General features: G+C 44.4%; 1 protein-coding gene across 2 annotated transcripts in view; it reads left to right on the plus strand.

Moving 5' to 3' along the window:
- LOC147438269 (uncharacterized) overlaps positions 1 to 17590 on the plus strand; it is an 86293-nt gene that overhangs the window by 12523 nt on the left and 56180 nt on the right. For both annotated transcript variants that reach the window (XM_086487571.1, XM_086487570.1), the window contains exons 2-6: positions 14009 to 14164; positions 14256 to 14411; positions 14853 to 14931; positions 15026 to 15091; positions 15192 to 15391. In XM_086487571.1, coding sequence (XP_086343697.1) covers positions 14009 to 14164; positions 14256 to 14411; positions 14853 to 14931; positions 15026 to 15091; positions 15192 to 15391 — 657 coding nt within the window. The remainder of the gene's footprint in view (positions 1 to 14008; positions 14165 to 14255; positions 14412 to 14852; positions 14932 to 15025; positions 15092 to 15191; positions 15392 to 17590) is intronic.

Consider the following 17590-nt stretch of genomic DNA (forward strand, 5'->3'; position numbering starts at 1 on the left):
TTTAATCTCTTTACGTCACCTGGATCCCATCGGACGGGGTCCTGCAAGTTGGTGGGAACTCGTCTTTAAAAAAATAGGCCACTCGGCAAAACTTTGCAAGTTGGTGAAACTTCTTTTGCTGCTTTTGCTACTTCTAGGGTTTAGGCTACTCGGCTCGGATCTTCAGGTTGGCTCTGTTCTTCAGTGGCTTGACATGTCAGCGGTTGTGACCGGCAGCCTGTCCATACTAAATCCATGTAGCTCAAACCAAGATAATATCTGTGCGAAGCAACATGAAGTATCACCCTCATTGGCAGTTGTCGTAATGACTCAAGCACTAGTCGTGCATATCTGTCGCGCGGTAGCTCCCATGTGCTATGAATGAAAGACATTGATCTAGCAAGAGCCTCCACTACAATCTGTGGCGCACTCATGTCGGTTGTGATAATCTCACATGGCACTGAGGCTTTCACCCAGATCAGCTTGGAGATCATGGATACAAGTGGTCTCTCCATGGATCTACATCCTGTTAGAGTTTAGGCATCTCTATGGATTCGTCCTATCGATCCCAGTTTCTCCTAGGGACATGTGTTAGGGAGTGAGGACTGTTTTGTGGTTGTGCCTAGCCAATGTGAGGTAGGTGTCACAAAACTGCTGACGTGTCAAGCCACTGAAGAATGGAGCCAACCTACAGATCTCGGCTGGGGGGCCTAAACCCTAAGAGAAGCAACATAAGCAGTAGAAGAAGTTCCAACCAACTTAAGGTTCCCATGTGATGGGGGGCCTAAAGTAAAAAAGCCCACACACACACATACAAAAAAAGCGTAGAAGCTAATGATGTGACATCTTGTAAGGAATTTTGCTCTTTGCACTGGCTTGCTGACGTGGCAGATTGTACGGATTTCCGTGTTTTGTGTTGGCTCGCTCACGTGGTAGATAGTAAAGATTTCCACGTTTTATGTTGGCTGCTGACGTGGCATAGCTCGATGGATTCTTGCTTTTGAGTTGGTAGCTTTTAAACACCTGCTTTTGGGCCAATTGCTTTTGAGTTTGAAAGATTTTCATGTAACTGCTTTTTATGGCCAAGGGCCTTTAAATATGAGCCAAGGGCTCATTCTCTTGCATGCTTAAGTCTGAAGGTGCAAGGATTGGAGTATCGGCATTGTACTCAGTTGAAGCAATATAAAGAAATGCTGAAAGGGGTGCCAATGTTTGGGGCTAGTACTCTCTAGGGCGGAATTCTGCCACTCTGTGTCGCGTGTGCTGTCTCTCTTTCAGTTCAGTTGTTATTGAAGTGCTAAAAGTTTGTTCAGTGTGCTCTTTTCTATTGACATGTGGTGCCCGTCCCGTGATGATGGTATCAATGCTTTAGGCGTGTGCTTTTTTGAAAGCATATCGGTCCTACCAAAGAGTAGACAGAGCAAGATGGTGCTTCCAAGTTTACGGGGAATTTCATTTGAAGAATCTTCCTGTCTCGACCCCAGACCTATTAGCCACTCCCACCCTTACAGGCACGCTCCCGTCTTACAGGGCATAAGCCATAAAGATCACCGGTAGAGAAGGATCGCTCTGTCTTACAGGGCATAAGCCATAAAGATCACCGACAGAGAAGGATCGAAACTTTTTTTCTCAAGTTGCCGTTTTTCTCAGAGGCAGTGCCATGCAATGGTGGATGTTTTATAGCTACCAAGACGCACACTCCAAGGACTTGGCAAGCTTTCAAGAAAATTTTTGCCCGAAGTTATATGGTTTTTGACATCTTCCTTCGGAATGCATTTGGCAGAGTGGGGTATCTTGAAATGCTTGCCATGGAAACCCCAACAGATTATAACTTGAAATTTCTCGACATCTCTCAGTAGGTGTCTCTTCTCGAGCTGATAACCTTGGAGGTCTGGTGTGATTGCTTGTCTTGGGACTACCATCACCGCCACAAGAACACTGTCTGTCCACAAGCTGACGGACCATGTTGCGGTCAACTACAAACTTATAGAAGAAATCTAACCGTAATCTTGGTGCAGGTTTCAGGATGGAAAGCCAGTCGTCTTTTTGAGCTCAACTGATGTCGAGATTGCTTTTTAAGTTTGAGTTCTGTTTGAGAACTTGTTTGGTGATCCTGTTTGGAATTTGTTTGAAATGGATGCTATTTGTTTTAAACCTGTCTTGGTGCCGATTTGAACTGTTTTGACTTTGGTTTTAATATTGGTTTTAATGATTGGTGATTTTACTCTCGGGTGGAGTAGTGAGAAATGCTATTTTGGTATTGTTTGAACCTCGGAACGACGCAGACGGGATGTCTGGGGAGCGTTTCGTTGTATGCTTGAATCTCCAAGTGACGCAAGTTGCGGTCTGGGGAGCGTTTGGTTGTACGTGTCCTCGGAACTCATGGCTCGGACCTTTTTAGGTTATTTGTGGGGGGAGTGACGAGATAGTCATTGAGTAGCTTCATACCACAGACCGTCTGTCTCGGGGAGTGCTCAACGGCGCTGTTCGTTGTGTCTTGTAACATGCATATGTGAGCATTTGTGTTGCATTGTGATGTGTCATCCATTGAATATTCCTTTTTGGATTACATACTTCTGGGAAGTCAACGACCCATGATATCAAGAGTTCCGATCTAGATTGAGACTCCTTATTGGATGAGATACTTCTGGGAAGTCAACGACCCAGGATATCAAGAGTTCCAATCTGGAATGAGAGGCCTTATTGGATGAGATTCTTTTGGGAAGACAACGACCCAGGTCATCAAGAGCTTTGATTTGGAATGAGAAAACTGATTGTCCCTTGGAATGTCCCTCAAAATTTTTTTTGAGCTAACTTGGTTGTTTTGTAGATATGCTGGAATCGAGGACGATTACTTTCTTTCAAGAAGAGGGGATGTAACAAACTGCTGACGTGTCAAGCCACTGAAGAACGGAGCCAACCTACAGATCCTAGCTGGGGGGGGCCTAAACCCTAAGAGAAGCAACAGAAGCAGCAGCAGAAGATCCAACTAACTTAAGGTCCCCATCCGGTGGGGGTCCCAAAGTAAAGCAGCCCACACACATATACAAAAAAGCGTAGAAGCTAATGACGTGGCATCGTGTACGGAATTCCTCTTCTCTTGGGCCAATTGCTTTTGAGTTTGAAAGATTTTTATGTAACTGCTTTTTATGGCCAAGGGCCTTTAAATATGAGCCAAGGGCTCATTCTTTGGCATGCTTCAGTACGAAGGTGCAGGGATTGGAGTACCGGCATTGTACTCAGTTGAAGCAATATAAAGAAATACCGAAAGGGGTGCCAACGTTTGGGGCCAGTACTCTCTGGGGTGGAATTCCGCCACTCCGTGTTGTGTGTGCTCTCTCTCTTTCAGTTGAGTTGTTATTGAAGTGCTAAAAGTTTGTTCACTCTGTTCTTTTCTATTGGCACGTGGTGCCCGTCTCGCGACAGTAGGTTTCTCATGTCGAGTTGTGTCTATAGCCATGTTTAGCCTTGGGCTTTGGCTAGTTCCATGACCCAATAGGCTCCTGCAGGCTGGGGGTATTTTTTCCAGCCCTGCTAGTATTTTCTGGGTTGCCTGTGCGGCCTCCGGTGCTCTCTTTTCCCTATTTTTCCCATTTGTCAGGTCGTGGGGATTGGTGGACAGCTGGCAGACTTGGATATGTGTAGATATATAGGTGTGGGTAGGGCACCAGGAGTTGGTATGTGTGTAGAGTTCCTGTGGTGCAGCCTTGCAGGGCGCCCTCCTTGGGCGACCCTAGGAGGAGTATGGTGGGCCGGGGGGGGGGGGGAAGGGTAGCATCCCTAGCGTTTTTGCTGGCTGCTCCCATCCCTAGCGTTTTTCTCCATGGTGAGCAGGGCGGTACCGTTATGCAGATGATGGGCAGCAGGGGCATTCCCGAAGCGTTTTTCCTCTCAGAGCATCTATACAGAGATGATGTGATCACCAGGATGCAGAGCACCACAACAGAGGTGCAAGCACCGAAGAGGAGGTTCCATGCTCTCTACTGGAGACATGTTTCTCTCTTTCTCTAGATCTGTTCTCTTGCTAGGAGGAGATACCGCTAGGGCCTCTCTTTCACAGGAGGCTAGGGCAGCCCATATGGAGACCGTGTTAGTGGTCTCGTGTGCAGGTAGCAGTTGGCAGTGTCAGTAGCAGTCGCAATTGTGTGCACCTCGGTCTATCCAGTTGTCATGTCAGTTCTATGCTGGACCACCCTTGGTCACTTGTATGAGCAGCTTGTTATCAGCATGGGGAAAGCACCACAAGGACTTGGCAAGCTTTCAAGAAAACTTTTGCCCGAAATTATGTCTTTTGAGAACTTCCTTCGGAGTGTAACTTCTGGTAGAGTGGGGTATCCTCGAATTCTTGCCACGGAAACCCTAGCAGATTACAACTTGCAGTCTTTAGACATCTCTTAGAAGGTGTCTCTTGTTGATAACATTGGAGGTCTAGTGAGATTGCTATGTCTTGGGTCTACCATCGCCGCCAGAGGAACACTGTCTGTCCAAGACCTGATGGACCATGCTGTGGTTATCTACAAACTTATGAAAGAAATCTAACCCTAATCTTGGTGTAGGTTTCATGATGGAAAGCCAGTCGTCTTTTCGAGCTCGACCGATGTCGAGATTGCTTTTTAAGTTTGAATTTTGTTTGAGAACTTGTTTGGTGATCCTGTTTGGAATTTGTTTGAAATATATGGTATCTATTTTGAACCTGTCTTGGTGCCGATTTGAATTGTTTGACTCTGGTTTTAATACCGGTCTCAATGATTGGTGATTTACTCCAAGGTGGAGTAGTGAGAAAGATGTTTGAGAATGCTTGCACATACTTAAGGTCTGGACCCTTGTGGTTATTTGCGGGGGGAGTATTGAATGCTTGATTTTTTTTTTTTTGGTGGTTGTTACTCCCGGCCCGGACTTGGATGGTTATGTGGGAGGAGTATGAAGAAGTCTGAGCAGTGGTTACTCTCAGCACCTCCAAACGACGCAGGCTACGGTCTGGGGGGCGTTTGTAAAAGCCCTCTATATCTCATGGCCCGACCTTTTTAGGTTATTTGCGGGAGGATGAGGGAGTCGTTGAACAACTCATGGCCCGAACGTGGATGGTTATTTGCGGGGGGAGTATTCATCGGCAGCTCTATGTTTCTATGTCTTGTAACATGCATATGTGAGCATTTGTGCTGCATTGTGATGTGCCAATGTTGCTAAATGGACTATTTTCTTATTTTTTTGAGTAATTTCTTTTTATTGAAATTAGGATATTTAAATGTGTGCGCTTTAACCGTAAGGTTAGGAACTGTAGATCAACAGGAATTATTAAAAGCCATCACGAACGGACAACTTTGATGCGTCATATGATGGGTGACATTAAGCATCTCGAAGGGGTTGTACTGTTAGTTCGGCAGGAGAGACCGGAAACGGATATTCGTGATCGTCTCGTGATGGGTGAGGAGCACCGGAAAGGGAATTATTCATTGGTTTGGCAGGAAACCAGATGTGGAAAAAGGAATACGTGTAAGGACACAAGCACAAAAATAAATATGGGTTCTGAGAAGCTTTTTACAAAAAAAGCGGAACATTCGCGAGGAAGGCAGATGTTTTTCCACGAGGAATCTACGTTTGCATAGCATCTGTGTATGTGTACTGCATCCGGGGATGCCTGGAATGTGTTCGTATAGCACTAATTTTCAGCTCACTGAGTATTTTTAAGTTTTGACCAAGTTCACACTTTTTAAAACAAGCGACCAACCGCCCATAAGTAAAATAAAGCATAGCTTATATAAAAAAAGGCAGCGCTGGTCTGTACGGCTGAAAGAAGAAGCTAGCGATCACTCTCTCTTGTCTCTCTAAAAATCTGCCGCCTGCCCTCAGCCCTCTCTCTCTCTCTGCTTTTCTTGTGCCCCAAGCCTGGCTATTTGCCCCCAGGGCCTATAAAAAGGGCAGCTAGCGTTCAGTTCTGGAGGAGAAGAAGCCAGCGCTCGAACTTGGAGAAGACTCTGCCGCCAGGAATCTGCAAGTGCTCGTGTGAAGAGCGTAAGGAGGTCGCTTTTCCGTGCAAGTAGCGACAGTTATCAATTGTGAATTTGCCATACGAATTGTTGTCTCGTGTTTGTGTGTTTGCAGGTACTTCATCGCGAAGGAGAAGCGGGAAGGCCTCGGCCTACGCTTGGGAATTCTGGGAATGGAATTCGGAAATTGTTTGTGGAGCCTCGACTCCGAGTACAAACAGAAAAAGGATTTAGAGCTCGTCTCTCTGATTTCCCTCACGGGAAGGAAGGTCCATCAAATATGAGAATTAGAACGGATGGGTTTTCTCCGGTTCTTGTGCCTGTAAAAAGATTCTCCCCAATAAATATTCCCTTTAAGGGGGGAGGGGGGAGACCAGCCCATCTTCTCGTCCCAAATACTGTGTCGATCTTCTCCTTCAACTTTTTTTAGTTGAAAGATTATTTATTTTCAGCTTGTTGATTATTCGTGTGCGCTCCCTTTTGTGACAGTGGTATCAGAGATCGGATTCCTCTCTCTTTGCAAAAGAGGACGATTCCGGGAAGGAACGAGAAGAACCATGACGAGCCACGGAAGAACCGTTGAAGACGAACTTCAGCAAGTGCGAGTTCAACTAGCGGAACTGCAACAACTTATTTTGTTGCCGGCTGTCCAAAAGATTTTGGACGGAATCAAGAAGCCGCAAGGAACGGGGATACTGATGGGCGTGAGGAAAATCCTGCCAATGGAAGCAACCTGCAGGAGGATGGTGGGGAAAGAGATGTCGAAACACACAAGGGATCTCCGGATCAGGACAAACGGCCTTCCAAGAGCAAGGGCAAGGAAAAAGAACTTTCTCTGCTTAACGAAAGCAAGGATATCTCTATCTCTTCTCCATTATACTCTCCTGACTATACTACTACATCTACTTCTCATACAACATCTAAATCTTCTCCCAAGAAGAAAACTCCTACTACTTCCCTACATAATACTAAAGAAAAGCCCCAGTTCAAGAGGGATAACCGCATACGTCATCGCAAGATGTAGATTTTCAAATCCAGTGACAAGGATGTGAAGTTTGACAACTACAGAGGACGGAGAGAGATCTCCAAGGCACTGTCTTTCATTAGGCAGTTTGAAGTTGAACTTCACCGAAAAATCCAAGTTGCATCATGTTGGGATGCATCTCAAGGAGATAGCAAGCAACTGGTAGTTAGCCAAAATTATGGAAGGTACACAAGCCAGAACGTGGGCTCAAGTCAAAGCTGAATTTTATGAACAATTTCTTCCGCCTTATTTCGAGGAGGACATTTGAAAGGAATGGGATTGGCTCGCCCAGAAGGAACAAGAGAAAGTCACGGCTTATATCGACAAATTTTGGGATTCTTGTGAAAGTTACGTCTTTCATGAAGATTTCCGACGAGGAGAAGATGCGAAAGTTTGAAGCCGGCCTGCAACCACCGCTTCGGAAGAGCATGAAGGTGTACCCACACGACACCCTTCAACGAATGATGGAGTTTGCAATCATTGCCAAGGATCTACATTCCACTGGTACCCCCTGACAGATGGAACATAGCACGTACCGTGCAAGGCAAAGAGTGGTTTATGATGACCATGGAAACCAAGGCCAAAAGCTCCCTCAGAGGACCCGCATCAACCTAAGATGCCATAGGGTACCGGAAAACGGCTCAAGTATCTCACGCCGAACCACGAACAAACCTTCAAAGAACAAGGAAGATGCTTCTACTGTGGTGAAAAAGGACACATGAAGACCGACTGCCCTGTTTGGCATCAGGGGCAAGGATAAGCATCTTCAAAGAAGGAACAATCGAAGAAGGAACTTGCTCCACCGAGCTTGAATTCCATTCTTGATGTGCAAGGGAATACAAAAACCGAGAAAGGGAAGCGTCAGCTCATCAAAGGCCTGGCGATTTGTGAATAACCAGCGGGTGTTGATCTTCTACGACCCTGGATCGACGGACAACTTCATCTCATTGGAAACTGCAGAACGCTTGGGCCTCACACCGGCTCAGCTTGGAACTCAAGTCACTTCCGGATCGGCATTCGAGGGGTTGACCACCAATGCAACTCCTGTGCAAGGACAACTCAACTCTTGTGCAAGGACAACTCAATCTTCGGATTGGCGAATACAAGGACTGCGGATGCTTTTTGATGGCACCCATTGATATCATCTTGGGTATGCCATGGCACTATCATATGCAACCGGTCCCAGATTATGTCGAAAGACCCTCGCTTTTAAGCATGAGGGCAAGAACATTAAATTTTTTGTTGATGCTGGGGATTGCCTATTCCCTATTGTAAGCCGTATCTCCATTAAGAAGGAAAATAATAAGTGCGTTTCTGCTTACTTGATTTTCAAAGAGATAAAACTAATGAGGGTTCGCTCTCTAGTTTGGAAATTAAACGTTTTCAATTTCTTGAAAAGTATAAAGATTGTTTCACGGATACTCTAGCAGACAAACTACCTCCGGAACGTCCGAAAGATCATCACATTGATCTCGTACCGGGTAGCTCTCCCCCAAACCAACCCCCTTATTGCGTAAGTCTTGCTCAGCAAGAGGAAATTCTGAAGCAAGTCAACGAGCTTCTTGAAAAAGGTCTAGTACGACGAAGTACTTTGCCTTACTTCTCTCCAGTTCTACTGGTGCAGAAGAAAGACGACACGTTTCGAATGTGCATAGATTACAGTTCTCTAAACAAGATCACTATCAAGAATTGCTTCCCGATTCCTCGGATTGATGATATTCTCGATAAGTTGTAGGGTGCAAGTATCTTTAGTCGCATTGACTTAAAGGGCGGGTATCATTAGATACGCATAGCCCTCGAGGATGTCCATAAGACTACCTTTTGCACAACCTTTGGACTTTATGAATTTTTCGTAATGCCTTTCGGCTTGACCAATGCTTCTACTACATTCAATCGAATGATGGATCAAATTTTCAGCCCACACCGATCTTTTACAAGAGTGTTCTTTGATGACATACTCGTCTTTTCAAAGACTGAGGAGGAACATCAGAAGCCACTTGGACATAGTGTTTCAGGAATTGCGAAAGCATGAGTTGCATGTGAATGCAAAGAAGAGTGAGTTCTTCATCGCTGAGGTACACTATCTCGGCCATATAGTGACTAGTCTCACACAACCAAGTGAGAATGGATCCCGCAAAGATCCTGGTCGTCCAAGATTGGCCAACTCCCACTACGGTACATGATGTATGTAGCTTTTTGGGATTGTGTTCCTTCTATCGGAGGTTTATCTGAGGCTATGCTCAAGTAGCAGGACCACTCCATGACCTAACAAGGAAGAAGATCCCTTTCAAGTGGGGATCGAGACAACAAGGTGCCTTTGATAGGTTAAAGTACCTATTAAGCCATGGACCTATTTTGATAGTGTCAGACTTAAGGAAACCATTCGAGGTTCACTGCGATGCTTCAGGTGATTGCATCGGTGCAGTACTTAACCAAGAAGCCCATGTAGTGGCGTATGAAAGCATAGTAACAAGGAACGGGCGAAACGGACCCTAAACGTTCCGAAACGGCTTTCCGGACGGGTCCGGCTCCCGAAACGGAGTTGGGAACAAAACGTCGTTCCGGAATGGGGTGTAACCCAAACGGTGACCCGGAATGGGGGGGAACGGCACCCGGAACGGTCAACCAAAAAAGTCAATGTTTTTTTAACTAGCCATTTGAGGGCATGTTTGGGGTTGTTTGGGGGTTGTTTCGAGGCTCGTCTCACCTCCTCCTCAAGCTCTCAACATCTCTATTGAGCTACTCTCCTTGCTAAAGCTTTAAGCTTGGACATGGAGCTTTAGCTTCTACCCGTTCTTTTTTGGCGGAAATCACAACACCCTTAAAGAACAAATGTGGCTTCTACCTCTCTTTCTCAAGCTCCATCCTTCCCTCTCGTGTCTCAAGCTCCATTCCTCTCTCTCTCTCTCTCTCTCTCTCTCTCTCTCTCTCTCTCAAGAGTCGAACCCCATCCTTGTCTCAAGCTCCGTCATCGTAAAACATGTCTAAATATGGCTCTAATTAGGGTGGTCCAATTCAAACGCTTAGCTTATAGTTTTTCACTAACATATGAGCCTATAATACATATAATGTATATAGTTTCTTTGGTCTACTGTTCCGGCCCCGTTCTCGTTCTGAGCCCCCTCCTCCCTCCCGTTCTTGTCTCGTTCCGCACCCTCCTGTTCCCATTCGCCGTTCCTGTTCCAGGTAACTATGTATGAAAGTACACGGCTTAAGGATGTAGATTTGCATGCCTCGATCTACAAGAAGGAACTTATGGGTGCGATTCACGTCTTGTCTACTTGGAAGCATTACCTTCTAGGAGCGGATTTTGCGATCAAAACCGATCACCAGAGTTTGCGGTATTTTCTTACGCAACAGAAATTATCTGAGAAGCAGATGAGATGGGCCAACTTTTTGTCCATGTTTCACTTCCAGATCCTTCATACGGCTAGGAGTAAGAATGTGGCTGCAGACGCATTGTCTAGACGGCCTAGGGTGAATGGAGTTACTAATGTCTATCACCAAGAATTGGAATCACTTCTGGATTAATATCCAAATGACCCCAACTTCTCCATTTGGAGTAAGCTACAGAACGGAGAAAATGAATATTCCTATTGTATTCGGGATGGTTACCTCTATCACCACCAAGCAATTTGCGTGGCAGAACCATTGAGAAAGAAAACCATGGAAGCAGCACATGATTCACCTTATGCGGGTCATCGAGGAATTCTCCCTACGACTTTAGCATTGGAAAGATATTTCTTTTGGCCAAGTCTTAAAGCAGACATTGATCAATATGTCTTAAAGTAAAGTATGATCGGCATAAGACGCCCGGGTTTTCCAGCCTCTGCCTGTGCCTGATCAACCATGGGAGAGTATTGCCATGGATTTCATTATGATCTCCCAAGGACTCAAACTGGAAATGATGCGATCTGGACAATTGTGAACAGATTTAGCAAGCAAGCTCACTTTATTCCGGTCAAGAAAACAATCAAAGCGAATCAGATGGCTAGGTTTTTTCTAGCACATGTCTTTAAGCATCATGGGATGCCCAAGTCTATTGTGAGTGATGGAGATCCTCGCATGATAGGAAACTTTTGGCGTGCCTTGTTTAATAACCTCGGCACGAAGTTGAATTTTTTATATGGCTAGTTTTTTTCTAGCACATATCTTTAAGCATCATGGAATGCCCAAGTCTATTGTGAGTGATCGAGATCCTCGCATGACAGGAAACTTTTGGCATGCCTTGTTTGATAACTTTGGTACGAAGTTGAATTTTTCTTCTGCATATTATCCTCAAACGGATGGGCAGAGTGAGATTGCTAATTCCACAGTATTGGATATGCCGAAATCTTATGTGTCAGAAAGACAATCTGATTGGGAGAAGTATTTGCCCCTTGTTGAGTACGCATATAATAATACCGTAGATTCGTCTAGGGGAAAGCACCTTTTGAAATTCTTTATGGTAAGCCTTTGCTTCCATCGATCCATGTCACTAAGGATAAGATTTTTGCAGCATATGAGTTTGTACGAGATTTGGACACGGCCTACGGGCAAGTTAAGAGAGCAATTTTACTCGCTCAAAAAAACATAAGAAAGTTGCAGACAAGCACATAAGGAATCTGGACTTAATAGTCGGTCAATTAGTCTTACTCAAGTTTGAGAAGGCAAGACTAAAGAAAGAAGCGATTGATAAAGGGAAAGTGGTAAAACTTTCCAATCGTTATTATGTGCCGTTTAAGATAATTGACCAAGTGAACGATGTGACATTCCGATTAGATTTACCATCTAATTGGAAGATCCACAATGCTTTCCATGTTAGTTTACTTCGGCTATATGTGGGACCGCCTCCAAGTCATTCTATTGCTGAGGAACCTCCTGAGGTTGAGGAAACGGAAGAAATACTCCTATCGGAGCAGATCATTCATCATCAGGAGCAGCCACTCAAGTCTGGGAAGATTACGTGGAAGTATTTGGTAAAGTTCAAAAATTATTCTACTCTAGACGCTCAGTGGATGACCGAGCAGGAATTAGCATCCTATCCCGAGATTCTAGAAGGATATGTACAAGCACTATAGTTGAGGACAGTTGTTTAGAAGCCATAAGGATGTTGCTAAATGGACTATTTTCTTATTTTTTTGAGTATTTTCTTTTTATTGAAATTAGGATATTTAAATGTGTGCGCTTGAATTGTAAGGTTAGGAACTGTAGATCTATTGGAATTATTAAAAGCCATTATGAACAGACAACTCTGATGCGTCATATGATGGGTGACATTAAGCATCGCGAAGGGGTTGTACTGTTAGTTCGGTAGGAAAGACCGGGAAACGGATATTCCTGATGTGTCACATGATGGGTGACAAGAGCATCGAAAAGGGAATATTCGGTTGGTCTGGTAGGAAACCCGAATTGGAAAAAGGAATGCGCGTAAGGACGCAAGCACAAGAATAAAAGATGGGTTCTGAGAAGCTTTTCTCGAAAAAAGCAGAACATTTGCGAGGAATGCAGACGTTTTCCCGCGAGGAATCCTTGTCTGCATAGCATCTGTGCGTGTGTACTGCATCGGGGACGCCTAGAAGTTCGTATAGCACTAATTTTCAGCTCACTGAGTATTTTTAAGTTTTGACGAGGTTCACACTTTTTAACTCAAGTGACCAGCCGCCCACTTATTAAGTGGGCAGCCCATAAGTAAAAATAATGCATGGCTTATATAAAAACAGGCAGCGCTGGTCTGTACGGCTGAGAGAAGAAGCCAGCGATCACTCTCTCTCCTCTCTCTAAAAATCTGTCGCCAGCCCTCAACTCTCTCTCTCTCTCTCTCTCTCTCTCTCTCTCTCTCTCTCTCTGCTTGTCTTGCACCCCAAGCCTGGCAATGTCCCCCAGGGCCTATAAAAAGGGCAGCCAGTGTTCAGTTTTGGAGGAGAAGAAGCCAGCGCTGGAACTTGGAGAGGACTCTGCCACCAAGAATCTGCAAGTGCTCATGTGAAGACAAGGGCATGGAGGTCGCTTTTCCGTGCAAGGAGCGACAGGTTTCAATTGTGAATTCGCCAAACGATTTGTTGTCTCGTGTTTGTGTGTTTGTAGGTACTTCATCGTGCGCACACCTTGACCATGAATAGCTGTGCTGTTGATACCGTGTGAGAGTGCGTGTGTGTGGAAGCATGAGAGAGGAGAGAGAGAGACAGAGACACAAAACACTGGTGTAGGGGAAGAGGTGGCAATCAGCCCCGTGACTACCAGAGCATGAGACTGTACAATGTCAGATGATATGAGATGGGTACCTCCTTGGCCCCATATATATGAATGCCCAAGGTGGGCGGCCGCCCCAAACTTGGGCAGCTGGACAAAAGGTGCAACCTATGCATGGGTGGCCAGCCCGGAGACATACTTGCTGTACATGTATGCCCTAGACCTATGTGAAGCAGCAGAGTGGTGTAAATTTAACAAGACCCAAGAGCAATAATTCAAGTAGGGGCCTGGGGGTCACTTATATAGCTGTACAAGTGACCGAGTCCTGGAAGTAGAGGGCACAGAATTTAGGGCTGATGCAGATTTATAATGTGCCACATCATCAAAAATATGTCCAGTGGTGTACAAAGAAGAATGCACACCATTTAAGCTTGGACTAAAAAGAAGGATGTGTAACTACTAGATCTCCATTAACACTAGGTTAGCATGGTTTTTGAAATGCTACATGACGATCTTCTGTGGTTTTGGCTTTTTGTGGAAATTGTTCAGTAATTATTGCTGCCAGAGAAATACTTTGAAATGAGTAAATGGAGACCATCTTTAAGAATTCTTTCCACGTCCAATCTCTTGCATTGATACATAACTAACCTCTACCATATCTTTATGGGCCAGCCTCCATCTGTAAAACTAAGCTCCTTAGGCTCTAGGATGCTTACCAGTGCTACAATGATCCTTGATGTCTTCCCATGTTTGTTATTTCTTTCATTAAAAATAAAAAATCCTCCCTGTAAACAGAATTTGAACTGCTTGACAGGCCATGATTCTACAACTATTTGTTTGCTTGTAGGCTTTTTCTCCAGGGGAAGTTTGACGAAGCAGAGAGATTTATTGAAGAAAGGGCTCAAACCAGAGATGTAGTCCCTTCTTCAGTGCCAATATTTACTCATTTCCATGCCGTCATTCTTTTTGCCAAGGCAGGGATTACAGGCACAGAGGAGGACAGGCAGATATTTTGTCCCTTATCTATGAACTGTGTCCACTGTCCATTGACAAAGAAGTGACTGAGGATTGTCTTAGTTTATGTATCATTGCAGAAAGCAAGCAATGGAAAGGTTGCAACACGCTGCAGATTTAGCTGGAGATAACATACCCAAGCAAGGGTGGGCACAGAGCATTGCTTCCTGGGGGATGGGATATTTTGTATCGCAATCACCAAAATCTATTAGCATATCGGAAAAGGAGCTTAGCTGGTAAAAGAACATTTTGCACTACCTTACGAGTACATGTACTTGCATCATGATTGTGAAAAAACTACTGCCTTTTAGAAAATGCATGGACTTGCTTGAGCAGAGGATGCACTAGGGGCCTGTTCAAGCAAGAATTTAGTGTTTTTTTGAAGTTCGAGGATGTAATAAGGTCCCAGAAAGAGGTGAAGGTCGTCTCTCAGTCATCTTTTTAAACTATGACATTTGCCTGTTGGATTTTTTTGTACAAAAGGAGAATCTGTTTTTGGACCTAACAGTTGCTTAGGTGCTGTGCACAAGTCAGTCTGTTATTTTTGTTCTCGTTAAAGATCCTTTTTGGGTGAAAAAACAATGTACTGACTTGGACTTGCAAAAGATACAAAAGCCATCTCACATGAGAATGCTTTGAGTTTTCTGCTGTATAAAGTGGTGCTGTTTGGTTGTCAGCCGAATCATTGAAGCTGAGGCTACCTATTTGTCGGCACTTCTTTGTTTCTTTGAGGAATCATTGGCAGCATTTTTCAAGGTCTGTTTGAGAATCTTGTGCTCAAGTAAACATTGAGTAGCCTTGTCCTTTCGCTTTAATATGTAATCTCACTTGATCTGTGTATTTCTTTCAGGCAGCCTTGTTAATCCGCAGGGCAATTCGTGGCTACAAACATTGCAACAGTATACTTCAAAACAATGTATCAATTTTACGCAGGCTGTGGAGTGGTCCAAACTTTGTTTTGGAAGGCTAACTTTGCTTTCTTTTGTTTTTTGCTTTTGGTGGAAATTTGTGCTTAGGAAAACTCTGTTGGTAGTGAACATGATGTTGGGGCTGTGAAGCTTGGTTTTGGTGGTTTCAGTTTAGCCATCTCAATGTTGCCTCCAAAGTTACTCCGGTTACTTTCTGTCTTGGGTTTCCCTTGTGATCGCAAAACAGGCCTCGACGCAATTGAAGAGGCTCTTAGAGGTGGTGGCCTTCGAGCTTCAGTGTCTGGCGTGTATGTTATCATTAGAGAATCTTATCTATCTCATTACAGTATTTGATTTGAAAGGTTTTATACACCTAATAGATAAGAGGTAACCTGTTGCTAATTTCAGCTTTCCAAAGTTTAACAAATGATCATTAAATTGGAAAGTTTTGGGCATTATCTTAATACATTCTTTGGGCTGGGAATAATGTTTAATAATTGGTCATTGCCAAAATCTATCTATTTTGTAACTTGTATAAACAGTACCCAGCTCCTTTGCAGCAGACAGAGAGAGAAGAAGAAGAAGAAGAAGAAGAAGAAGAAGAAGAGAAGAGAGTTTTAATGTCGTAGGAAACCATCCCAAGAGAATTTAAAGCTCTATCCAACGAGGAGAGTTGAACTCAAGACTTGTTATTCAAGAGGGAAATGGCATTACCAATCTACCACACTTGGGTGATAGAAAGGTTATACCATTTTCATCTTTTATTAGGGAGAGAAGAGAGAAGAAGAAGAGAATTTTAACATCGTAGGAAACTATCCCAAGAGACCTTAAAGATCTATCTGATGAGGAGAGTTGAACTCAAGACTGATTTTTCAAGATGGAAATGGCATAACCAATCTACACACTTGGGTGATAGAAAGGTTATACCATTTTCCTCTTTTTTATCCCCCCCCCCCCCTCGAGAAGAATAGAATTTCAACGTCGTAGAGAGAGAGAGAGAGAGAGAGAGAGAGAGAGAGAGAGAGAGAGAGAGAGAGAGAGAGAGAGAGAGAGAGAGAGAGAGAGAGAGATTTTTTAACGTCGTAGGAACAATCCCTAGAACCTCAAAGATTTGTGCACGAGTCTTGAACTCAAGACCTGATACTCTATAGGGAAGTGGGATAACCAATCTACCATACTTGGGAGATAGAAAGGTTATTCCCCCGGTTGGCCCCCTCCTCCCTTTTCATGCGCCACGGTTGGTGAGTGGCTTCAGTTTGCACTTGGAGGCTTTAAGGGCAGCATCTTGGAGCTCATCATGTTGGGCTGTGTCATTTGCTTGGTCCAGCTATCAAGAGAGCGTTGCTCCGAGTCTCTCCTTGGTCGATCTTCTATTTTGGCAGGGACCCGGTTGTTGGTGTTAAGAGCGTTGGACACACGACTTTAGAGTTGATGATCTTGATTGCTAGCAGATTCGTCGGCAGATTCCTTGGTTCTCGGTTACTCTCTTTCCTATCACTTGGGGTACACTTATTGGGTTGTCTTCTTGGCTTAGTTGCTCGGTGGGGCCTTGGTTTACTATGTGGGGGAGGTGAAGAAGAAGCCTACTTGGTGCCTCTTGTGATGGTGATGGAGAAGAAGAGAGGAGCGTGAAGCAGGAGCAGGCGTGGAGAGAGAGAGAGAGAGAGAGAGAGAGAGAGAGAGAGAGAGAGAGAGAGAGAGAGAGAGAGAGAGAGAGAGAGAGCGTACTATTTTGGGAGAAGAGCCCGTATGTTGAGTTTGGGGCTCTCTCTTTATTATGAGTAAGTGACCTAAGGGTCCAAGGGCCATTCACATTTGGGCCCTTGGACTCAAGGCTTAAAATGCCTTTATAAACATTATTCCCTAACAACCTCCCACCTAAAGGCAATGTGCCTTGGGAGATAAAAGAATCAGCTAACTATGGTACATCAGCTGACTATACACTTACTCATCCAACCCCCATCATCTAGCGGCAATATGCAAACCTCTCTGCTGGGAGACTCTTGGTCAGAAGATTTGTAGGATTGTCATATGTATGCACTTTGACAAGGGTGATAGCTTTGTCTTCAAGCACACTCCTGATAAAGTGATACTTCACCTCTATGTGCTTTGTCTTGGCATGAAAAACAGGATTCCTTGCAAGCATAATAGCACTCTGACTATCACAATGTAGCACAGGAACTGTGACTTGATGCCAAGCTCTTCTACCAAGCGCATGAGCCATAAAGCTTCTTTGCTTGCCTCAGTGGCAGTCACATATTCAGCCTCAGTGGTAGACAAAGAAACACATTTTTGCAAGCTAGAAATCCAAGAAACTACACCTCCTGTGAAAGTAAACACATATCCAGACGTAGACTTTCTGCAATCTGGATGTCCAGCAAAGTTTGCATCTGTAATGCCATGCATTGATGTCTCACTCTTCCCAAAACAAATGCATAAGTCTGTAGTGCCTTTCAAGTATCTCAATATACATTTCACTGCTTCCCAATGCTTTTTGCCAGGGTTAC

The sequence above is a fragment of the Adiantum capillus-veneris genome, chromosome 17 (genome assembly GCF_014529385.1).
Source record: "Adiantum capillus-veneris isolate H3 chromosome 17, ASM1452938v2, whole genome shotgun sequence".
Taxonomy (NCBI): domain Eukaryota; kingdom Viridiplantae; phylum Streptophyta; class Polypodiopsida; order Polypodiales; family Pteridaceae; genus Adiantum; species Adiantum capillus-veneris.